At 45.2% G+C, this 20,729-nt stretch overlaps 1 protein-coding gene across 2 annotated transcripts in view; it reads right to left on the reverse strand.

Annotated features, from left to right (window-relative positions):
* Positions 1-20,729, reverse strand: part of Btbd9 (BTB domain containing 9) — a 346,626-nt gene that overhangs the window by 76,497 nt on the left and 249,400 nt on the right. For both annotated transcript variants that reach the window (XM_060369206.1, XM_060369205.1), the window contains exon 8: positions 10,436-10,625. In XM_060369206.1, coding sequence (XP_060225189.1) covers positions 10,436-10,625 — 190 coding nt within the window. The remainder of the gene's footprint in view (positions 1-10,435; positions 10,626-20,729) is intronic.

Genomic DNA, 20,729 nt, shown 5'->3' on the forward strand with positions numbered 1-20,729 from the left:
AACCGAGGCCACTCCGAGTCCTACAGGCTCCTCGTCTCATCAGCCTCACCCTTGGACATGAACCGAATGGGCTGACCATAACCATGCTTTATCGAGGACTGAAGACGGGTGTGGGATCAGCACTCGGAAATGCCAGGAGGAAACCCAGATGGCATCTCAACGGTGCAGCTCCAGTGTGTTCTCCGTGGCTGCACAGCTTATTCCCAAATCCCCAAAGCCAGAAGCAGTCGCCACAGTCTTACACAACACAGAGCACAGTATCATCCAAGAAGTCAGACTAAAGGTAGTGGACACCCCCAGTGCCTGTTTTCCCTGAGCAGCTTCAAGTCCGCTGGGATCTTGCCTGCCTCCCAAACTTCATGATGTGCATGATTTATCACTCTGCTGACAAAACACAGGGACTAGTTACAAAAAACCTGATTAAATATTTGTAACAGAAACACAGTTTTTCCTAAGAAGTAAATTTCATGAATAAGAAATCAAACATATATAATCAGCAATGTCTCTCATTCTGGATCAGAACAGTATAGTAAGCAGACAGCTTTTTTAATTTACAGAATATTTTTGAAGCTGATACTAATATAAACCACAATTATTATAGGGCTGTTTTAGACACATCCAGAATCTGTGGCCTCAAAGGACAACTTTTAAAAATAAATGTAGCTGGGCATGGTGTCCTATGCCTATAATCCTAGCACTTTGGAGACAGAGGCAAGATGATGGAGAGTTTGAGGCCAGCCTGGGCTATACAGTGAGAAGTGAATAAATAAAAACAAACGGAAGACTGGGAATATAGCTCAGTGGCAGAGTGCTTACTTAGCATGTTCAAGGTTCTGGTTTAATCCTCAGCTTCAGAAGAAGAGCCCCTCGCTGTTTTATGTATTTTACATGGGCGACTATATCTCAATAAAGCTGCTTTTAAGCATCAGAAAGAAATTCAGCACATGGAATATGGGGGTTTGCAGAAATCCCCAAAGCATGCTGAGCCCAGCACAAGGCCGGGCTCTGTGGCAGTAGTGTGGCTAGGTGAGCCATTCCATCACGATGGCCCTCAATTTCTTAGGCAGCATTGCTAGGGTTAGTCTGATGACCTCGTGCCACCTAATAATCATGTGCACAGGGGCATCATCCCAGCACATGATATAAGGGCTCTGAGGAGGGCTAAGGCTTTTCGTTATGAGAAGGGGCAGGCTCGCGTGGGAGTCTCAAGATCATTTTATTTTCTCACTTTGCCCTTTTCCTTATTCCTGCTTAAATACACAGACCTATAATTAAAGCTGAAACAGTTGTCTTACTTCTTTGGGACAAAAAAATACAAGTGGAAAAAAAATGTTGTATAGTTCATTGTAGGATATTATCCTGCATATTAAAAAAAAAAGATAGAAACAGAACCCATAAATAAATAAATAAATAACAAATAGAAAAAGAATTTAAACCTTTTTTTTTCCCTGTTATTTGAAGCCAAACAAAACTCAAAACAAAGGTGGGTCTCCCCCTTTTTCTTCTAGAGCTGAGGAGGCTGTGCTCAGTACAAGAAACTGGAGGCTGCAGAGTGCCTCAGCACAGCTCCCTCAGCCTGCATACACTGACAAGAGCAAGGAGCCCAGCAGCAGGTGTCTTCACCTCCCAAATGATAGTGAGCACAGCTTTCACCCAGGAACTACTGGAGGGAGAAGGGGTAGGATGGCTCAGCAGTTAAGAGAGTCACCTGCTCTTCCAGGTGGGCCTGGGTTCAATTCCCAGCACCCACATGGTGGCTCACAGCAGCCGTAACTCAAGTTCCAGAGCATCCAAACCCTCTTCTGGGCTCTGCAGGCATTAGGCACACACATGGTACATAGACATGTATGCAGGTAAAATTCCCAAACACATTAAATATAAAGAAAAAGAACTACTGAGAGGCATAGCAAGCAAGAGAAATATCATCCACTCCTGAACAACAAACTGAAGAAACCGAGGCCATCCTTAGTGGTGCTGGGTTACAGGAAAAGAATCATGACCCAAGACTGGCAATGTCATCACTGAGGAACATGGTTTCAGAAGGGAGAAAGACAAGCCTTCCCATTAGGACTCAAGGGCAGCAAGGAAAGAAGATCCTGACTGAAGGAAAAGCATAGTGCGCATTTATCTAGTAACTGATCCCTCTTATATTGAATCTGATACATCACTGAGAGGCAGGACAGCAGGAAAAAAAAGACTCCTCAGCAGGAGTGCAGCCCCAAGTGTCCTTGGGGGCAGATGAAAGGAGTTGCTGAGGCACAAGGCAGCCTTCCTAGCCACAGCTACTCAGCAGAAGGGTGTGGAATGCAGGCAGAGGGGCCAGGCCAGAGGAGCAGACGTAGGACTCAGACATTCTTGGTCACAGTGGTTCACTTCTTACCTATGAGAATGCTTTTGTCAAGTGCCTCTGTGACTATGCTTTTACAGGGGGTTAAGCTTAAAACATACAAACAAAACAGCAGGGGCAGGGGAGGGCTTGTGACTGCACACCATGATACCAAGAGCTACTAAGAGACACCAAAATGTTGAGTGCCCAGAGGGAAATAAAGGTACCTGAGAAATATGAAGACTTCCAAAGATAGACTGACTATGTTGGATTGCTTTTAGGATTGAGCATAAGTAACTATGGCTCTTCACGACTCCCAGAACAGCTCTAAATACCAGTACTCAAAGGATACATAGAAGCAGACTCATCTACTCAATCTCTAGAAATTCCATCTGTTTTTATCAAAGTCCTTCCATCAGCCCTCACAAGAGCAACCACATTTCTGGGACATGGTGTGGGCTACTCAGGAGCAGCAGTGGCCATCAGCTAGACCAGGACACAGTGGCTTTCCCAGAACCCCAGAATGTGCCCACTCAATCCTCTATAACAAGCGAATGACTGAGGGGTGCTTTTGAGGAATCATAACCCAAAACTCTAGATAATTAACAAAGCGTGCGCTTGTGCATGGAGTATTAGGTCAAATGGGGCTAAATCTGCTGTAAAAACGTCCTCTTGATGGGCTAATCTTTGACAACTAGAAGGCTCTTCACATTATCTAGCTGTGTATGTGATGACTGGCTGTCACGTTCCCCAGTGACTCGAGAGAGACAAATGGCTGACGTGTGAGGTAAATCACACACATAAACACTTTTTTCCCTTTTTGGCATTTAACCTTTCTTGCATTTCCAAAGAACATCTGAATTCTAGCACCCCTCCCTCTTGTATTTTTCACATGCAACTTAGTTGCCAAAGTAATTCATTTCATCTTGAAATTTCTCTACCAGGGAAGATGGCTAGGCTCATTTACTGTGCCCCACACGATCTGCTGCCAGGCTCCAGGATTCCTGGCCTTTATATGTTCACACAGCTCAGACTCCAGCATCTGCTGGGAACCACAGATATAATTCTTTGCTGTAAGATTTTTCTGGAAGTCAGAGTGCCGAGGTCTGTGGGTGACGAGGAGACGTTAGCATGATGCAGATGGGCTCAGGGAGAAACAACACTTAGTAAATAAATCATAGACCAGCGGGACAAGGAAGGATTTCTCAGTTCGGGGCTGTGACAGACAGCGCTCAGCATGACTGATAGGGAGCAGATTTTGTAAAATATCTTTCCAATTTCAACTAGACTTATAGGCAATCTTAATCCAAAGCAGAGGAGTCATATATTTAGATGCTTTCTGTATTCTTCAGACTATAAAAGGAAATTTCTAGCTCTCGAGGTTGCAAAGAAGGCTGTCTTAATTTAAATAGATGTGCAGCTGCCCCAGCAGCGCTCAGACAGGATGAAATGGAAGCGGAGGGGGACGAGACAGCAGGCAGCCGGCAGCCTTCCAGGTGCTGATGCTGGTGCCTGCCTCCTGAGCCCCTTCTCACTCACCTGCCGGGCCAGGTCTTTAGCAGTTTCCTCACACACGCTTAGATCAGCCACCCTGAGCAAATATGATGTTCAATTTAGTTGATAGATAGAACTCCCGTTAGCTGCACTAATACAAGAGTGTTGTCAGGGCAGCCGATGAGTGTTCACAGAGTGCTCAGTGCACACGGTAGACGCTTGGAATCTGCTGGAGACCAAGTCCATCACAATTATCTAAAAACGTCACTAGCTTCAATTTGAGATTTTCTGTGATCCTCCACAAAACAGTAGCCCCCCCCGAAAATATCTGAACTATAAACTATAATTTGAATCATAAACTTCAATTCCTCTCCCCACCCTTATCGCATAAACCTTTATTTAGAGCTATTAAGTAGAAGACAAAATGAAAGGGCCTCCAGTTCTTTTTCTTTTCTGTGCCTCTCTCTTGGGACAGAAAAGGATGAGGAATACTTTAGCAGCGAAAAGGAGGTAAAAATAGCAGCCAAAGGGGGTTCTTGGTACTCACAGCCTGCATAGGTAACCTACAGTAGGCAGAACTCTTCAGTAATGAAAGGGCAGTTGACCCAGTGTGGACCTAACTGTTCAGAGAAAAAGAAAAACAGACTCAGAGAAAAGGCCATAGCCACTTGTGTGAGTCCTTTCTTTTTACATTTCCTTTCCCCTTTGCTGTTATTTTTTTTTTTTTACCTATGTGTAATAACTGTAGGACACAAACCGATTTGTCCTTCAGTCTTTCTGTGCCAGATTGTCTTGCATAGGGGACAGACCTGTAGGTATTTTTCCCCTATTAAAAAAAAAAAAAAAAAAAAAAAAAAAAAGAGCCCCATCCCAGACTAAAGAGATGATGAACAGCCACGGAGAATATGCTCCTGGCTAGCCTGTTCATTCCTAAACTTTACCACATATGTACACATGCACACATTCCAATTGAGGAGTCAAAGTGTTCTGTGTCATTAACTCCTTAATCTGCGCTTATTTAGCTCCATCTATTGACAATGGAGCTCCTTAGGCACCCTATTTACTTAAAGTTTGTTATTTAAAGCATCATGGGCATTTTACATACACTATTGCATGTATCAATTACGAAACTGTTCTTTCTAAGCTAATGTAAAAATTGTTAGTTTAGTTGATTATCTTACAATTAAGGTTTCAGTAAAGCCTGTCGTCTCTTAGCTGGAAAGGCAGGTGGATGCTCAGCAAGCTCACTGCATAACAGTGAGCTTCCCCTCCTAGACCTGAGGACACTTAAAGGATGTCTCCATCAGCAGGCAGAAAGATAATCAGGTGACAGAGGGACTATAAACTAACACACAACAGATTTGGTTAGTTATTACAACTCTAGCCTGTTTTTTTTTTTTGTTTGTTTTTTTTTTTTTGTTTTTTTTAATGTGGTCAGGCCTCTAAAGATTTACTGTTATTTAAATTTTAATGTTTTTAAAATGGCATGAAAATGATATAATTACTACTCGATTAACTGCTTCTAAGGCACATTCCAGGTAGTTTCTCGCTCCCCTAAAAGTGAGTAAATTCTGCAGTGCATGAAAGCCTAGCAACAAAGACCAGCTGCTTTGTTTCCAGGCACACTGCCCTGGGGGCGTGCCCTGCCAAAGGTAATGGCTGGAAGCTGGCTCTCCCAGCAGCTGAAGAATGGAGGCAGGGAAGGTACCTCCAGGGCCTTGTTTTTGGGGCTCGCATCTCCTTTTCCTCTCCCACAATGACGGTCATGAAGCCTGGGATGGGAATGCCATAGGAAGGAAGTGGTCTGGGCGTTGGTGCTGAGTGTAGAAAGACAGCAACAAATCCCCTCCTGGCTGTCACCCCCAAATCTCCCAGGCCTTGTCTCCTGTTCTCCCTCCCTCCTCCAGTCCTTGGCACTCTCCTTGGATCTCCAGGGAGGCCTGCTTTTACCGCTCTTTTTACGTGTCCCCTTTTCAGTGAAAGTTCTCTGACCACCCAGTCTAAAACCTAACTCACTCCCTGCCTTCTCTGTTTCCTCCTTTTCCTCACAGCCTTCTGATTTCCTTGTAGCACACTTCCACGCTTATTTCCTGCTTGTGTCTCTGTCCTGAATGCCAGCTCTAAAAGCATGTCAGTGCTTGGCTTATTTACTCAATGCTGTATCCTCGGCATTGACCACAGTATTTGATACACAGAAAAAAACTAAGCATTTTCTGAATAATGAAGAAAATGAAGGGACAGGGCGGTCAGAGAGCATCTTTCCAGCTACCTTCCCCAGGAGAGCACAGGGTTCTTACCCATGCCAGAAACATTTGCAGGACTGGGCTCTGCTGACCCTGGAGCACAGGCACTCTCTCTGCCGGAAACCTGGCTCTGCTTGCCTGCCTAGCCACATGGCAAGCTCTCAGGAGGCAATGAAAGATCTCATCCCCAGCTCCCTACATACCATATGAGGAATTAAGAACATCAACAACTGAGACCTTTGCCTGATAGTCAACAACTATAAAGAAACCCATATTTTCAAAGCTTATATGACAGGGGAGGTAGGTTTCCAGGTTCCCAGCTCTGCAACAATTTGTCTGTGGAGAAAGAATCTCAGCCCTATAACATTTGCCGAGTAGGTGTGGATTCCAAATCACTGGGTGGCTACGGATACAGTGACTAGGAAAGCAACTTGGTCATCATGAGCAATAGAAGATGTGGGTCAAATGCTATGGACTAATCAGCCCGTTGCTGGTCAATTACCCACCCCCAGGAAAAGGTGCCACTGATCTAGTTTCCTATCAATAAATATCTATCTGGGAACAGCTTCTCCTGTAACTGCAGCCTGCCAAGATACCCAGTGTTGTCCACGGGCATTGGTGGCCAGGAAACCTCCCTCCCTTTCTCCTTAATAATGTCACAGAAGAGGCAAATGCAGTTCCCGACAACATAATGTTAGCTTCACCGAGACGTGTCTCTCTGAATGCCTGGCTAGTTACACAGCACTCCGGCTGAATGGATTTTCTCACTGCAGAGACAATAGCAAGGCTTCAGGAAGTTAGAGGCGCCACACTGTGCTGAGATAGACAATTCTGCCTCTGGTTGTATGCTCATCGTGTCTAGTCTGAGTCAGGAGAAAAGAAATTGTTTGGAGTAACCATTTTCATCCCACACTTAGATAAAACCAGGTGGGCCCATTCTGTCTGCCTGGAGCCCAGTAACACACTCTTCTTGACACAGAGTCAGAATTCAAATTTTTGGAAACGCTGGAGGCCAGGGTGGCTGCGCCCTAGGACCAGTCCTTGCTTGTTGAGCTGTCACCCTGGCAACCATCTCATAGGGATCTGCTTGATCTAAAATTGTAAATTTCCTCTTAAACCTGCTATAATCCTCTCTGTCCTCAAAGACTTCCTCAGGGCATACTCAACCTGAAACAAGAAAGACTTATTCTGAGCTGTTTCAGGCCTCATGCAACAAGCAAGACTGGGGGAATCAATAGGAAAACAACTGACAGAAATGACAGGAGCTCTGCAACAGGTGTAAGTGTTTGATGGAGGTATACCAGTTGGCTTTGGCAAGATACTACAAACCTAGACACACCGGGTAGAGGAAATCTTATTGGAGAAAATGCCTCCATAAGACTTCCCCAGGGGTATGCCATTGGGGCATTTTCTTAATTACCGATTGATGTGGGAGAGCCCATTGTGGGCAATGCTACCCTTGGGCAGGTGAGAGTTGTGTAAGAAATCAGGCTGAGCAAGCCATGAGGAGCAAGCTAGTATGCAGCATTCTTCCATGGCCTTTTTTCTCCAGGTTCCTGAATTGAATTTTTGCACAGACTTCCCTCAGTGATGAAGTGTGACCCAAGAGTTGTTTTTTTTTTTTTTAATTTATTTATTATTTATGCAGTATTCTGCCTGCATGTGTGCCTGCAGGACAGAAGAGGGCATCCTATCTCATTATGGATGGTTTTTGAGCCACCATATGGTTGCTGGGAATTGAACTCAGGACCACTTAGGAAGAGCAGCCAGTGCTCTTACCCTCTGAGCCATCTCTCCAGCCCGAGACCCAAGAGTTGTAAGCTGGAAAAAAATCCTTTTACCCCCCCCCAAGTTGCTTTCAGTCATTGGCGTTTTATCATATCAAAAGAAATCCTAAGCAAGATGGAGGGTATTTCTCAGTAAGCACAGAGGATATGGGAGGTTGGACCAGTATTCTCACTGGAATACTGGAATGGCAAAGAGAGAGTACAAAGGGAGGAAGATTGTAAGTGATGAGATCAGTCTGATCCAAGACTCAGAGGCATGAAATATAAAGGAGCACAGCGCCCACAGATGCACTGAAACAGCAGTTGGGTGGCTGAGGAGGACGAGACACAGGCGGTCAGGCGGGAACAGAGGTCACTAATAGTACTTTCCCTTTCCTCTGGCCTTATAACACCTGCTGTGGGGAAATGGAGTTGGGAATGGTGTGGTGGGAAAAACAGGGTCAAATGGAGATCAGGTAGAGGAACGACACTGTGAAAGTTTCCCTCAGTGGGACAGTGGAGAAGGGAGAACTCTGGGAGTTCTCAGGAGGCAGCACTACCAGAACCTCTGGCCATTGAGGAGGAGATAAGAAACAAATTTCAGAAGGGCCTTGTGATTTGGGCTTGCTCCAAAAGTGTGTGGAACCACTGAACTGATGATGAATATTGGGCAATATTGAGGTAAGGTGACTGGGAAGGGGAAAGACAATGGAATTCCATTTTAGCTGGCTTGGGTTGAGACACACAAGGATACAGACAGGCAGGTGTAGGGTGGAAGGAAGGAAAGGGTACCCACTGCTAGGTAAGTGAACGGGATGCAGAAGCCATTAGAGGAGAGTAGACAGAGGTCCTAAGTTGCCCGTTTGCTTCCATCTTCATTGGGAAGAAGACTGGTCCTCAAATTAGAAACGGCAGAACAAACATAATAAAGAGAAAATTGAAGTCCCAAATAGGTGGAGCGAAAAGAGTGTCTAGTCAATTTAAATGATTTCAACTCTTCTGGCTCAGATGAGTTACACTCCAAACCCGCTACAAGAAATTGCAGATGTAATCTCAGAGACACGACTGGTAATCTTCAAGAAATTGTAGGGGAGATGGAGCCAGAAGACAAGAGAAGGACAACTGTTAGCACATTTGTGAGGAGGGACAAACTATATTGGGAGATACAGTCACAGTTTACATCATCCATGACAGAGTCCTAGGAATGCTTATTGTGTAGACAGCAAGAGCACACAGTGAGTGCACACAGCTCAGAAAATGGAAAGAATACGGCTTGTGAGTTCATCTGGCCCCTAGTGCTGACATCCCTCCCCCCATTTCATCTCCTATGATACTTGGCCTATGATGTGACTCTTGATGAAGTGGGGTTAGCTGAAGTGAAGAAATCTAATCGTCTCAATGCAAGACATCCTGCGCCAACTCATCGACACAAGCAGGAACCACAGAGCAGCATTAAGCTGTGGTGGTTGTCCTGAGCACCAACAGGCGTGTGTCTGCTACACTGCCTACCTCTGCTGTCCTGTGCGGGTTCTTTCTTTCTATAGACTGTCTACGAAGAGAGCAGGGGAGAGCGAGCCGAGTGTAGAAGAGCTCTGTGAGGGGCAGTCAGTCATGACGTGCCAGTACCTCTACAGACTGAGGCAGACACTTAGTTCCCAATATGAGCCCTTCAAAGGCCTTCTTAGGACCAAGGGAGAAGGGGACAGGAGGGGAAGGGATAGTAAAGGATGGGAGAGGAGAGGAGTGAACAGGATGAGAGGGAGACAGGATGGAAGGGAGACAGGATGGAAGGGGAGAGGGTGGAGAAGGTAGAAAGGGAGAGGATGGGAGGAGAGAATGAGAAAGAAGAGAAAAGGGGAAGGACAGGAGGGGAAGAGAATGGAGGAGAGGTGAGAAGGGAAGAGGATGGGAAGGGAGAAGATGGAAAGAGAGCGGAAAGCAGACAAATGAAAAGAAATAGTATCAGCCAGGCATGGTAGCCCACGTCTGTAATCCCAGCTCTCAGGAGGCAGAAGTGGGCAGATCGCTGTGAGTTTGAGGCCAGACTGGTCTACAAAGTGAGTTGAGGACAGCCACTGGCTACACAGAAAACCCCTGCCACAAGAAAACCAAAAAAGTATCTACTTGAGACCCAATGACCTTGAGAACCAACTTTTGCAAGGGGGGGTTCATCAGTCTCAGACTTGAAAACTAATAAAATCCTACAAGTCAACCAAAGTTAAAGTTCATTTCTTAAAACAAAATGGGTCAAGGAGAAACTCAAGGCCACTTTAAAGGTTATCTGGAACTAGGCTTCACATTTGGGTTTCTTTGGTTCATATACAAAGTTGTTTATTGAAGCTGAAAATAGTTTTTATCGACACTGCCTCTCAACATCACCTGTTTAAGGCTGCAGATAGTTAAGAGAGAGTCCTCTTATCCAGTCCTCTCCCCCAACACCGACTTCAGGCCTAATTTTAATGTAGCTCCCCACTAAAACTCCACACAGACAGCTGGCCCTCCTGCCCAGCCTCTAGGGTTTATACAAAGGAGAGTTTCTTCTCGGAAGCCAGCAGGGATCACGTGTATTTTCATTTTTTGAACTAACAAATGCAAAGAAATCTTACCGTATTGACCCAATCATATATGGTTGTGACAGCTGAACCACAATCGCACCACTGCCCAGCTGGTGACACGTGTAGCCAGAGTCCCAGTCATAATTCTTAGTGTCCCCATTCAGCAAGGCATTTCGGCTCCGACTGACTCCTTCAATCACACTGGCACAATCTGCAATCGTTGCAACATTCTCCACGGGAACTGTAAATGCAAAGCACAAGATCTAGCATTAGGATAAGAGGAGCCAGATATATCCCTGTAGCATGCTCAGAACAAAATTAATTAATTAGCATCTCAAATCAACAATAAAAGGGAAACTTGAACATCTCCATTATCTTCAGACAAGAGTTTCCATGCCAAATAATTAGACAAACAAAAGCTGAACTTCGGGCTGGAATATCCAAACCATATGTAGCAATTCATTCTCAAGTATTCACTATAAAACACGATAACACAATGCAGAACTACACTGTAAAACGTAACTCAGCGAGGAACTATTCAGGGCTTCAGATGGATTTTTCATGTGTTTCTGGGGGTTGAACTGGGGCCTTGCGCACTCTCTGCAGGTGTTCTATCACTACGCTGTGCCCTGGCCAGCAACCAGGAGGGACCAACGAGTGACAGCTTCATACATGTTGCTGGAAAACTTATCCATCCAGCAACTTAGACTCTGTAGAGCAGGAAAGGGGCCCAGGACATGGTATCAGTCCCTTTTCAGACACACTGTTGGCTCCAGCCAACTGCTCCAGTGTGTCTACTGTTTGCTGCGTGGCCACACAGGGGACCTTCCTTTGTTTAGGAGCTGCTGGACCTTGACAAAGCAGCACTGTGGTTCTGAGTCTCCCTCTAGACTTTAAGTCCGTATCAACCTGCTCAGTGATAGAAGTCAAGGGCTCCAACAAAACAACAGCTGTTCAACATGATGGAGGTTCTCAAAGCACTAAGATATGGATGAGGAAAGTCAAGGATGTGGGAAGTTCTCGGCTGCGTATTCAAAATCGTGATCACAATCTACAATCTTTAAACACTTACGTCACTTCACCAAACTCTACTGTTGTCCACTCAGAAAAGAAAGACGGTGAGTAATAGCACCACCATTGAGCAGTCCAGAACAGTCTAACTTTACAGTGGTACAAGCAGACACCTTTATGTCATCTTCTAAACAATGACTGTATCTTCAAAGTTGGACAAGCCTGTGCTGGTTTTTGTCAATGAGTTGCTTTGATCTCCACAGAGAAGGAAGACTACCACCAATAAGGAATGCAGGGAGGGTGATGAATCCCTTGACTCCACAGTAAAAACACTTTTGCAATTCTCAGTAAGGACAGTGTCCTTGCACAAAGAGGGCTCAGGGAGAAGCTCCGTACGACTCTTCCCTCCCTGCCTGCCTCCCCCAAGACAGGGTTTCTCTGTATAGCCCTGGATGTCCTGGACTCACTTTGTAGACCAGGCTGGCCTCAAACTCATCAAGATCCGAGTGCCTCTGCCTCCCCAAGTGCTGGGATTACAGGCATGTGCCACCGCGCCCAGCTTCCCTAGCACTCCCTAGGTGAATGGTCTCCTTAAAGGGTACGGTAGACGCTGGCGCCCCTTTGTTTCCTGGGACAGGGGAGTCTTCTGTGATTTCAGGATGCAGAGCACTGGGAGCAGGGCTCAGACACTGAAGGAGCCTGGCAGGAACACAGAGCCCTGGTCCTCAGGAACACAGTGCTGCACACATCCTCCCCACCCAAGTTCTACCCAATCCAGCCAGGTGGCTCTGCGGATCATGTCCCTCAAGGTCCCAGAACAACAGTTTCAGTCTTAAAATGTTTTCCCAAAGGTAACATAACCCTCTACTCACAGCTCATTGGCCAGTTACATGACCTTACTGAGCTTGAGGTTAAGGAGGGTACAAAGCCATCCAGCCCTGTGTAAAAGACAGGTGCTCAAGAGCCGACACTGAGCATTACACCTGCCACAGACACTAAGTCAGGGTTAAAACATTCCATGGGCAGGTATATTTGGTCACTGGCTTGAAGTCTATAAAATACTATAATCTATGGATATTACAAAATGTAATCTGCGTAGGGACATTTCTTCGTAACGGTAGATGGCAATCTAAAAGTGCCTTTTAAGTTACTGAATAAGAGGCTTTTTCTTTTAAAGGAATATGTAAATATGTGCACATACATGTACAGTCATATATAAAAATGTGTGGAAGCAGAATTACACTCATGGGTATGGTGGAATATGGTGCTATAGATATACGGCCTTCAACTTCCATAGATCTGACCAAGATAGTTACCAAGCGAATTGTGAAGATTACACTCTCCACTCATTGTTCCATTTCCTCAGCAGCTCTCGGGAACGAGCAGGAGTAATTGGTCCATTGGTGTAGGTTTTGTTTCTCACCTTTGCTAAATGAACTTTATTTTCCCGTTGCCCCATAAAATGACCCTCAGTCTTTCTCCTGTGAACTGCCTATTTTTCTCTTTTCCTATTACACATTCTGTTTTTGTCAGTTCCTATACGCGTAGGCTTTCTTGAACCAGCACTTCAACTGTTCTTTGTTTCAGCCTCACTACGCTCTTCTCTCTATTATGTCCTCCATTCCTTCTGTTAATTGGGTTATTAAAGGAGGTTTTCAAGGTTTGCTAATGTTCTGTTTCCTGACCAATGAGCCCATGCTTCTGCTCTCTAAACCCTACACGCACAGTTCTCGTGGGTTTTCTACACAGGAATATTTAAATGTTTTCACGTATTTTATAAATATGAGAAAGATGGTGAGTCTGACACACACACACACAAACACACCCAATCACTTAAATGCTCACAACCTTGGGAGACAACTCAGTATTCCTAGCTGTCTTTGCTGATTCCAGAGTGCATTAGTTTCCATCTACACTGTATTTTGTTGCCTCAACATTTTGTCCCTGGATGATGGCACATGATCACGCATGGATATCAGGGACTATCACAGGCCACAGCTAGCATGACCCTGTGCTCACTGGGAGCTAGGCCAGGACAGACATTCACAGTTAGGCTTATAGAAGAAGCCAAGCACAGAACACATAACCATGACCTTAGTGTCTTCTACTCATGCCCATGTGTCTTCTTAGAACACTAACAGCTCCTTGGTGGCCAACCCCACCTCCTGCCTCTTAGAGCACAGCATCAAAACATTACCACCTCTCTTAATCTCACTCCTACTTTTTGGTCTCAATCAACGCAAAGAGCAAATGACGGCAGGAAAAAGAATGAAGAGGACAGCATCTGGGTCCAGAACCCACCGGTGAGGGCCTTCTGTAAACTGCTACAGTGTGGAAATGATAATCGCTTCAGCTTGTCCCAATCCTTAATAGCCAAGCTGGTGCGCGACTCTGGCTGAACTGACAATGAGAGGTGTACTGAGCTTCCCCAGGGACTGTTGCTGCTTTGTTGTTGCTCTGTGAGGCTTATTACTTGACCTCATTAACCAAGCCCCTACCCGAAGCCACACAGATCTTAAGCCACAGAAAAGTGGAAGAGCACCACCTTCTTGCGGGAGGTTTCCTTAGGAAAGTAAGGCACGGTCAAGCTCTGGATCCCGACCTAGAGAGAAGGGGCCAGTGACCATGGCAGGAGAGCTGCTATGTAGGTCGCCCTTGGCCCGTCTGTCCTCATAGCTTGTTTTGTCAAAATCTGACCCATGTATAAAAGTCTGGACACTAATGGCAAAGTACTTATTGAAACCATTTAGAAGTATAAAACAGAAGGAAGGAAGGAATATAGACTACAGTGTGCCTTTAAAAGTCATAAAAGGTCTTTTATCTGTTTTTCTTCAGGTTATTATTTTTATAGGTTTAAATTTATTAAAAAAATTTTCATATAATATATTTTGGTCATACCCTTTCTCCTCTCCCAAGCTGATCATATTATAGAAGCTGTGACAGGAAAGGTTTGTCCCCAATGTCACCGCTGACCACACCAACATTTAGCGGTTACTTCCTCCATTTCAGCAGAAAATTCTTGGATTTTTTAAAAAAATAAATTTAGAAATTGCTTTTACTGTGATCGTTGCAGGAGTGGGTCTTTGTTTGTTTTTTGATACAGGGTTTCTCTGTGTAACAGCCCTGGCTGTCCTGCCTGGCTAAATTCTTGGATTATTAATTCTTCTCCTAAAAATGCAAGCCTCAGCTTGCCTACCTGGCCTCCTTAATACATAGGATCAAATACGTTCTGGGGTCTTTGCGCTAAGAACTGGAGAGCGCCCCTGCCGAGATGCAACACAGGGACAGTGCACAGCTGCTCTCCCTAGGTTGGGCCACTCTCTGTTTAGAAGTTCATTACTGTCTTTCATATGAACCTGATAAATTTATTAAAAACACCATCTGGATAGGATTCGGCTTTGTGCTATATTTCCAGTCTTCCAGTCTCTTGCTTGGTCCCACTGGAATTTCTGTCCCAATTTGTGCCACTTTGTTTACAAACCCATGCTGCCAGAACCCAGCATCTTGCGTCTGTCTCTTCCTAGGTTTCCGCTGCCATCCTCAGCCCCATTTCTATTACAACAGCCTGTGCTAGGAGCAGGAGACAGGGGAACTGCTTGGGAAGAAATTACTTTTCCCCTTCATGCACACAGCAATTCTGCTCAGACAAATTTAATTTGCTGCTTCTGAATGCAAAAGTTGCATGTTAACAAAGTATATACATTCTGCAGGTTTATGGAGAGCAGTGGGCCTGGGCTATGGGTGTGGCAGTAAAAGCCATCTGAAAACATTTCATATCTCCCCTCTCTTACATAGTTCAGGGGTGACCAACAGCTTGCCACTAAATCTTATTTATTTATTTATTTATTTATTTATTTATTTATTTAGGTTTTTCAGAACAAGGTTTCTCTGTGCAGTCCTGGTTATCCTGGAACGTGCTCTGTAGACGAGGCTGGTCTCAAACTCAGAGATCTACCTGCCTCTGCCTCCTGAGTGCTGGAATTAAAGACATGTGACATCACCTCCCAGCATACCAGTAAATTTAATTCAGGAGCAATACATTTTTAAAGGCAGAGTTACTTCACTAGGACATGACTTGAGGGACCCCAGAACAGCTACATTTAAAGATCAGAATGGCAGCCTCTTACTTGACTGTTTCTAGAGCTAGTCTCCAGACATGAAAGAAAACACTTTTTTAAAAAGATTTATTTATGTATTGTATGTACATGGGTGCTCTGTCTGCATGTACTTCTGCACACCAAGAAGACCTCAGATCCCAAAGCTATGAGTGCTGGGAATTGAACTCAGGACCTCTGGAAGAGTAGCCAGTGCCCTTAACCTCTGAGACATCTCTCCAGCTCTGAGAAAAGCCTTCTTGAAGCAGGCTCTTTTCAAATGAAACAACACTTGGTGCTTACAATAGATCGTTATCCTCAAGTCCTGTGGCTTGTGATGGGCTTTCTTTGCTGTTTTCGTGGCTGCTGGATCACAAAACTGCATTCTAATAGCCCCACCACTTACTCAGTAAACGCGTGCTTAATATCTCACAATAGATTTTTCTTGGAAGGTTTTCTAAGCAGAGAGCCAAGATTTAGACACAAAGTATTTCCTGATTTAAGACATAAGCACGGCTACTGTAGCTTAAGGTCCTGCCTGTCCATCTCCCCAGCCTCACTGCTGTTTGGTTTGAAGGAGCTCATAACCTCAGGGCCCATCAGACAAGCTCCCAGGCCACCTGTAACCCAACTTTCTGCCACATTCCATTCTTCTAAAGAAAAAAAATATCCACAGCTGTTTTTTCTTAACAGCATAACAGCTGTAAACAAACAATAGCTAATTAGAGAACAAGGCCATCTTTCTTGAAAACTACCAAAACACTGCACAAATGTATTTCTCAAAGCAGGCGCTGAATACACTGGTTCCCAGTTTTATCTATCGGAAGAAAAATCACTATCACAAGTAGCATGTGATCATGTGTCAAAGCTTCTCCCAGGTTCCTAGGGGAGAAGAACCCCACTCTCCCCAAACACAAATACAACCCAGAAAGATCCAGGCAAAACCACTGACCTCCCAGTCCCTTCAGAAGCCATCAGAAGGAAGGAGATGACAGCACTGCCCGGGCCCCTACCCAGCCTCTGCCCCGCTTTCTTCTCGGTTTTCCACTTGTAGGCGGGTGTCAATCGACACATGTGATCACTCCTCCCATCTTCACACTGCATCGCACACATCACAACATCTGTCTACACTACACTCCCACAGTGTACTTTCACAATCATGCTGAGCTGCTTCTTGGCCAGCACAAGAGAGGCAATAGCTTTCCAGCCCTTCAACTGTGCCCCCGGCCCTCAGACCTGTCCACTCTGACGTTCTAGCCCTGAACACCGCGGAGTAAGCCGGCACTTTCTGGAAGATGAGAACTCAGAGAAGTATATCCCAGGGGCTGATGAGGATGAGCTGGGACAGTGGGCCAGAGATATGCAAGCTGACAGGGACCGCTGAATTCACTCTGTCCTCACCCTGGGGCCTTGGAAGGCAAACGCACTGCTAACCATTCACTCTCTTGTGCCGTCTGGCAATCCGGGGTTTAAATGATGGAGGTTTTAGTGGATGAGATGTTTAGCAACACTGACCACTTCAGTGTGCCCGAGAGGGACTCACTCTAGGCCAGCCTGGAAACCCTGGACAAAGCCATGTCCGCCTGTATGAAAAGCCAGCCAGCCCAGCCCTGGCTCTAAACTCAGGCAGTGCTGTGCCACTGCAATGTGACAATCTCCTAGAGAAGCAGATGCTGCCCTGAGAGGTTATTCATACTGCTAGCCTGAAAATACACCCAGCACACAGTCACAGAGACTGCTTTTGCAAGTTCTGGAAACCTTCTGGAAGGAATGTGAGAAGCTGCACAGCAAAGGCAGGATTATTTTTATTTTCACTTTTTATATATTTATTTTTATTATTACAGGTTTTTTCCTTATGTCTTGAAAGATGTAGAAACCAACGAATACTAGATACACGATACTAGATTACAGAGTTTGTCAAATCATAACATTCTGGGACCTGAGAGGAGAGATTCCTGCTGAGGAGCAGCTTCTTATTCTGCCCAGAGAACACAAATGTGTAAACATCTCTGAAAAGCCCCACAGGTGTAGAAGTTTAATGCTCTTGTTAGGAAGCGATTATTATTTTTAACTAACCCTTTAATAACCTGGTAGTTTTTCCTTAAGCTGGAGGCAGAAACTGGTTCTAAATTCAATAATTTTAAGATCACAAACAGCCCTTGAGTCTTAAATGTTTGAATAGCACCAACAACTACAAATTTACGTTTTCACTACTGCTGTAGCAACAGTCCCGACTATCTCTGTGAGGATGCTGTGCAAACTCCACAACAGGTTCCCGTGCAGCCCCTTGAGGCCTACAGAAGGCTGACAGTAACAGTGGGTCTCGGAGGCCGTGGCCCCCAGTTGGCCCTGGCCGACTAGCAGAGAGGGATCTCAGGAGAGCACCACTGTCTGAAGGAGCAAACATGCGGGTAAAGGTGGGAGAACTGAGCAGGAGGGTCAAAGCAGGGCTCTTCCACTGCGCCCCAGGGCACGGCCAGGGAACAGCTGCTCTCTCAAGCCTCTTAGTTTCCAGCTCAGGCTCCATCAGGATCACGTGCCCTCGGTGAGGAGCTTCACTGGGACACTGAGAAAGTGTGGCACCCAGTTTCCAGGCTAGCCTAGGGTACACTGGGACAGCTGGGCTCATGCTATCGAAGTCAAGTGTTAAAAATTCCAAAAAAAAAAAAAAAAAATTGCCATCATGAAACCACAGTTCACATGACCTTCTGGGGGCCTAGGTTAATCTACACAGAGGAAATAAGATGAGGCTATGGCTTTTTTTTTTTTTATAAATTTACAGGAAACAAAAGGCTTTCCTCAACTAGAATGAAAGTTACCTTTCGCTGCTCTTTAGTTACTTTAGTAGCCTACTGCTAGTGCTCTGGATCATACAAAATAAACACGGCATTTTCAAATGACATTCTGAATACTTTCATATCCCTTAGGAAGCCCTGGGGTCTGCATTTTAGCTCTCCTGACCTCATGTCTTCATACTGCAGGCATGAGGGAGAAATGGCACTCTCTCCACTCCATCTTCTGCTCTAGAGACAGTCACTAAAAAAGGCAAAGGCTGGAAAGCAGAGACCCCAAAACTGACCATGACCGCGAGTCCAATTTTCTAAGCAATCTTAAGGAAGTGATTTAACCGTCTCTGCCTGCTTTCTATTGTGTGATAAGAAGAGCCACTCCTTTTTCGCCCCACCTCCTGTGACATGAGCAACTTGGTCAGATGAGGTTTACTCTGAATTTCAGGAAAATGAGCCCTTGCTGTGGTCCTTCCCCAGTCACCAAGGGCCAGGTCTACCCCACAGAATGGGGGGTGGGCCTGGTATCTCAGATCCGTGAGTCGCACAAGATTTGTGTGCTCATGAACCACCTTGTGATTGTAAAAGGATGCGGGTAAAGGAAGGAAGAGCCAATAACAATTCTACTGACCTGCAAAAAACTATTAGCACCTGCTAGTGTAATATGCAGCTGGCAGTTTCAGAATAACCGAGAAAGCAGTTCCTTCTGGTCGATATTTGCTGGGGACAGCAATTTCTGACCTACTGAATCAGATCAGGATCATCTGAGTCATTAGAGCAAAGAAGCTTCTTTGTGCTAACAGTCCAGGGCCAAGCAGGCTCTTTCATTAAACAAAGGCTTCTTCCCACAGTTGCCTTCCAGGCAGGTTCCAAGGGCTATCACAACACTAGGAATAAATCAAAACTCATTTAAAAACACACACACAGCTGTAAGGGGCCTTATAATTTATCAGCACGACTGTGAGTGAAAAATGCCAGGTGGCTGTCCTACTCTTCCCAAGAGAAGACAGGAGGGAGAGGAGAGAAAAGAAAAGGTCCCTGAAGTATTTAGATGGTCTTCAAATGTTCATCATTTCCTTGGGGTGTGCTCGTTGCCAAGCTGACAGATGTTGCAGGAAACCTGCACTGTTCTGAAGAAAGGCTAACCTTTCAAAAGTGGAAGGAGGCGGGAGGAAGCCCACTGTTCAGTGAGGAGATGACATTAAACCGGACAGTAAAGCACCCTTGGTGTGCCGGATCTGGAAGGTGCTATGCTAACCCTGCCATGGAGGACTGGCCCGGAAGACCTCTCATCTTACCACGACCTTCCTTGCTCACAGTGTAAACTGGTCTTTAAACTAAATTTTAAAATGATCACAGCAGTCCAAAGGTTGCTGATTACATTTCAAGCCATCATGATTCTAAGTGATAAGTTGTACAAAATTCCTCAAGGGAGTTGTGGACAGTCCAGTTGTACTCGCTCCCAGAATCTTACCCACTTGCTATCCTAATAATTCCTCCTTATTATACTTTGCATATATATATGCAAATATATATGCATTTGTGTGAATGTGCATGCGTACATATGCACAGACAGACAGACAGACACACACACACACACACACACACACTTGCATGGCTCTTCTTCAGGCTAGATCCTTGACATTTCATGAAGAAAGCCACCCAGCAGAGGGCTGAGAAGGCTGAATACTAATTCATGACATAAAGTAGGCTCGGCAATGCCTAGCCCATTCCAAAAGAGCAGCAGCAAGCCAGCCTGCGATGGCTCTGCAGAATCTCCTCAGTGTATGCAGTGTCCACGTGGTAGAACTGGCTGACCATGGCGCTCCTGTCGTCTTCCTGAAGAAGATGCATCTCTTCTTTATCTCTAAGCTGTATTTCTTGCCCTCCCAGCTCTAAACCTTCTGCTCAAAATCCACATATTCTTGGTCATCAGTGTGACAGTTCATCATTTTTCCTGTGCCCTAGTTTCACTGAATGTTTTGTCCGCTTTGTCGAGGGGTGACTCACCCAGTGTCACCTGGAAGGCAGGCAGATTAACTAATCTATCCATTTAGAGATTAACAGTAATGGGACACAAGGAAAATTATACCTCCAGCCTGAAAAACCTGCAATTGCGAAACCATTTTAGAGAAGAACACCTCCATTTATATCAATTATCTTGTTTATCAAAGACAATGAACCGCCGGCTGGTGGCAAAGAGGTTCAGGATGTGCAGTGAGGAATAATAGGACCTCATGAACCTGGAGGCTGATAGCCATTTGCCACTTCACTTGGGGAGGTGATACTCATGGTGTCTGTTGTATAACTTTCCCCACATTAACTTCGAAATGTCAAAAGCAGGTAGTTAATTGTTTATTACACAAAATGTCACATATGTAAAACACTCAGATGTAAAATTATAACTGATCTTCCACAGAAATTCTGCCTTTTAGCTTTACAGCTTGTTTGTCA

Source organism: Meriones unguiculatus, chromosome 16 (genome assembly GCF_030254825.1).
Source record: "Meriones unguiculatus strain TT.TT164.6M chromosome 16, Bangor_MerUng_6.1, whole genome shotgun sequence".
NCBI classification, from domain to species: Eukaryota; Metazoa; Chordata; class Mammalia; order Rodentia; family Muridae; genus Meriones; species Meriones unguiculatus.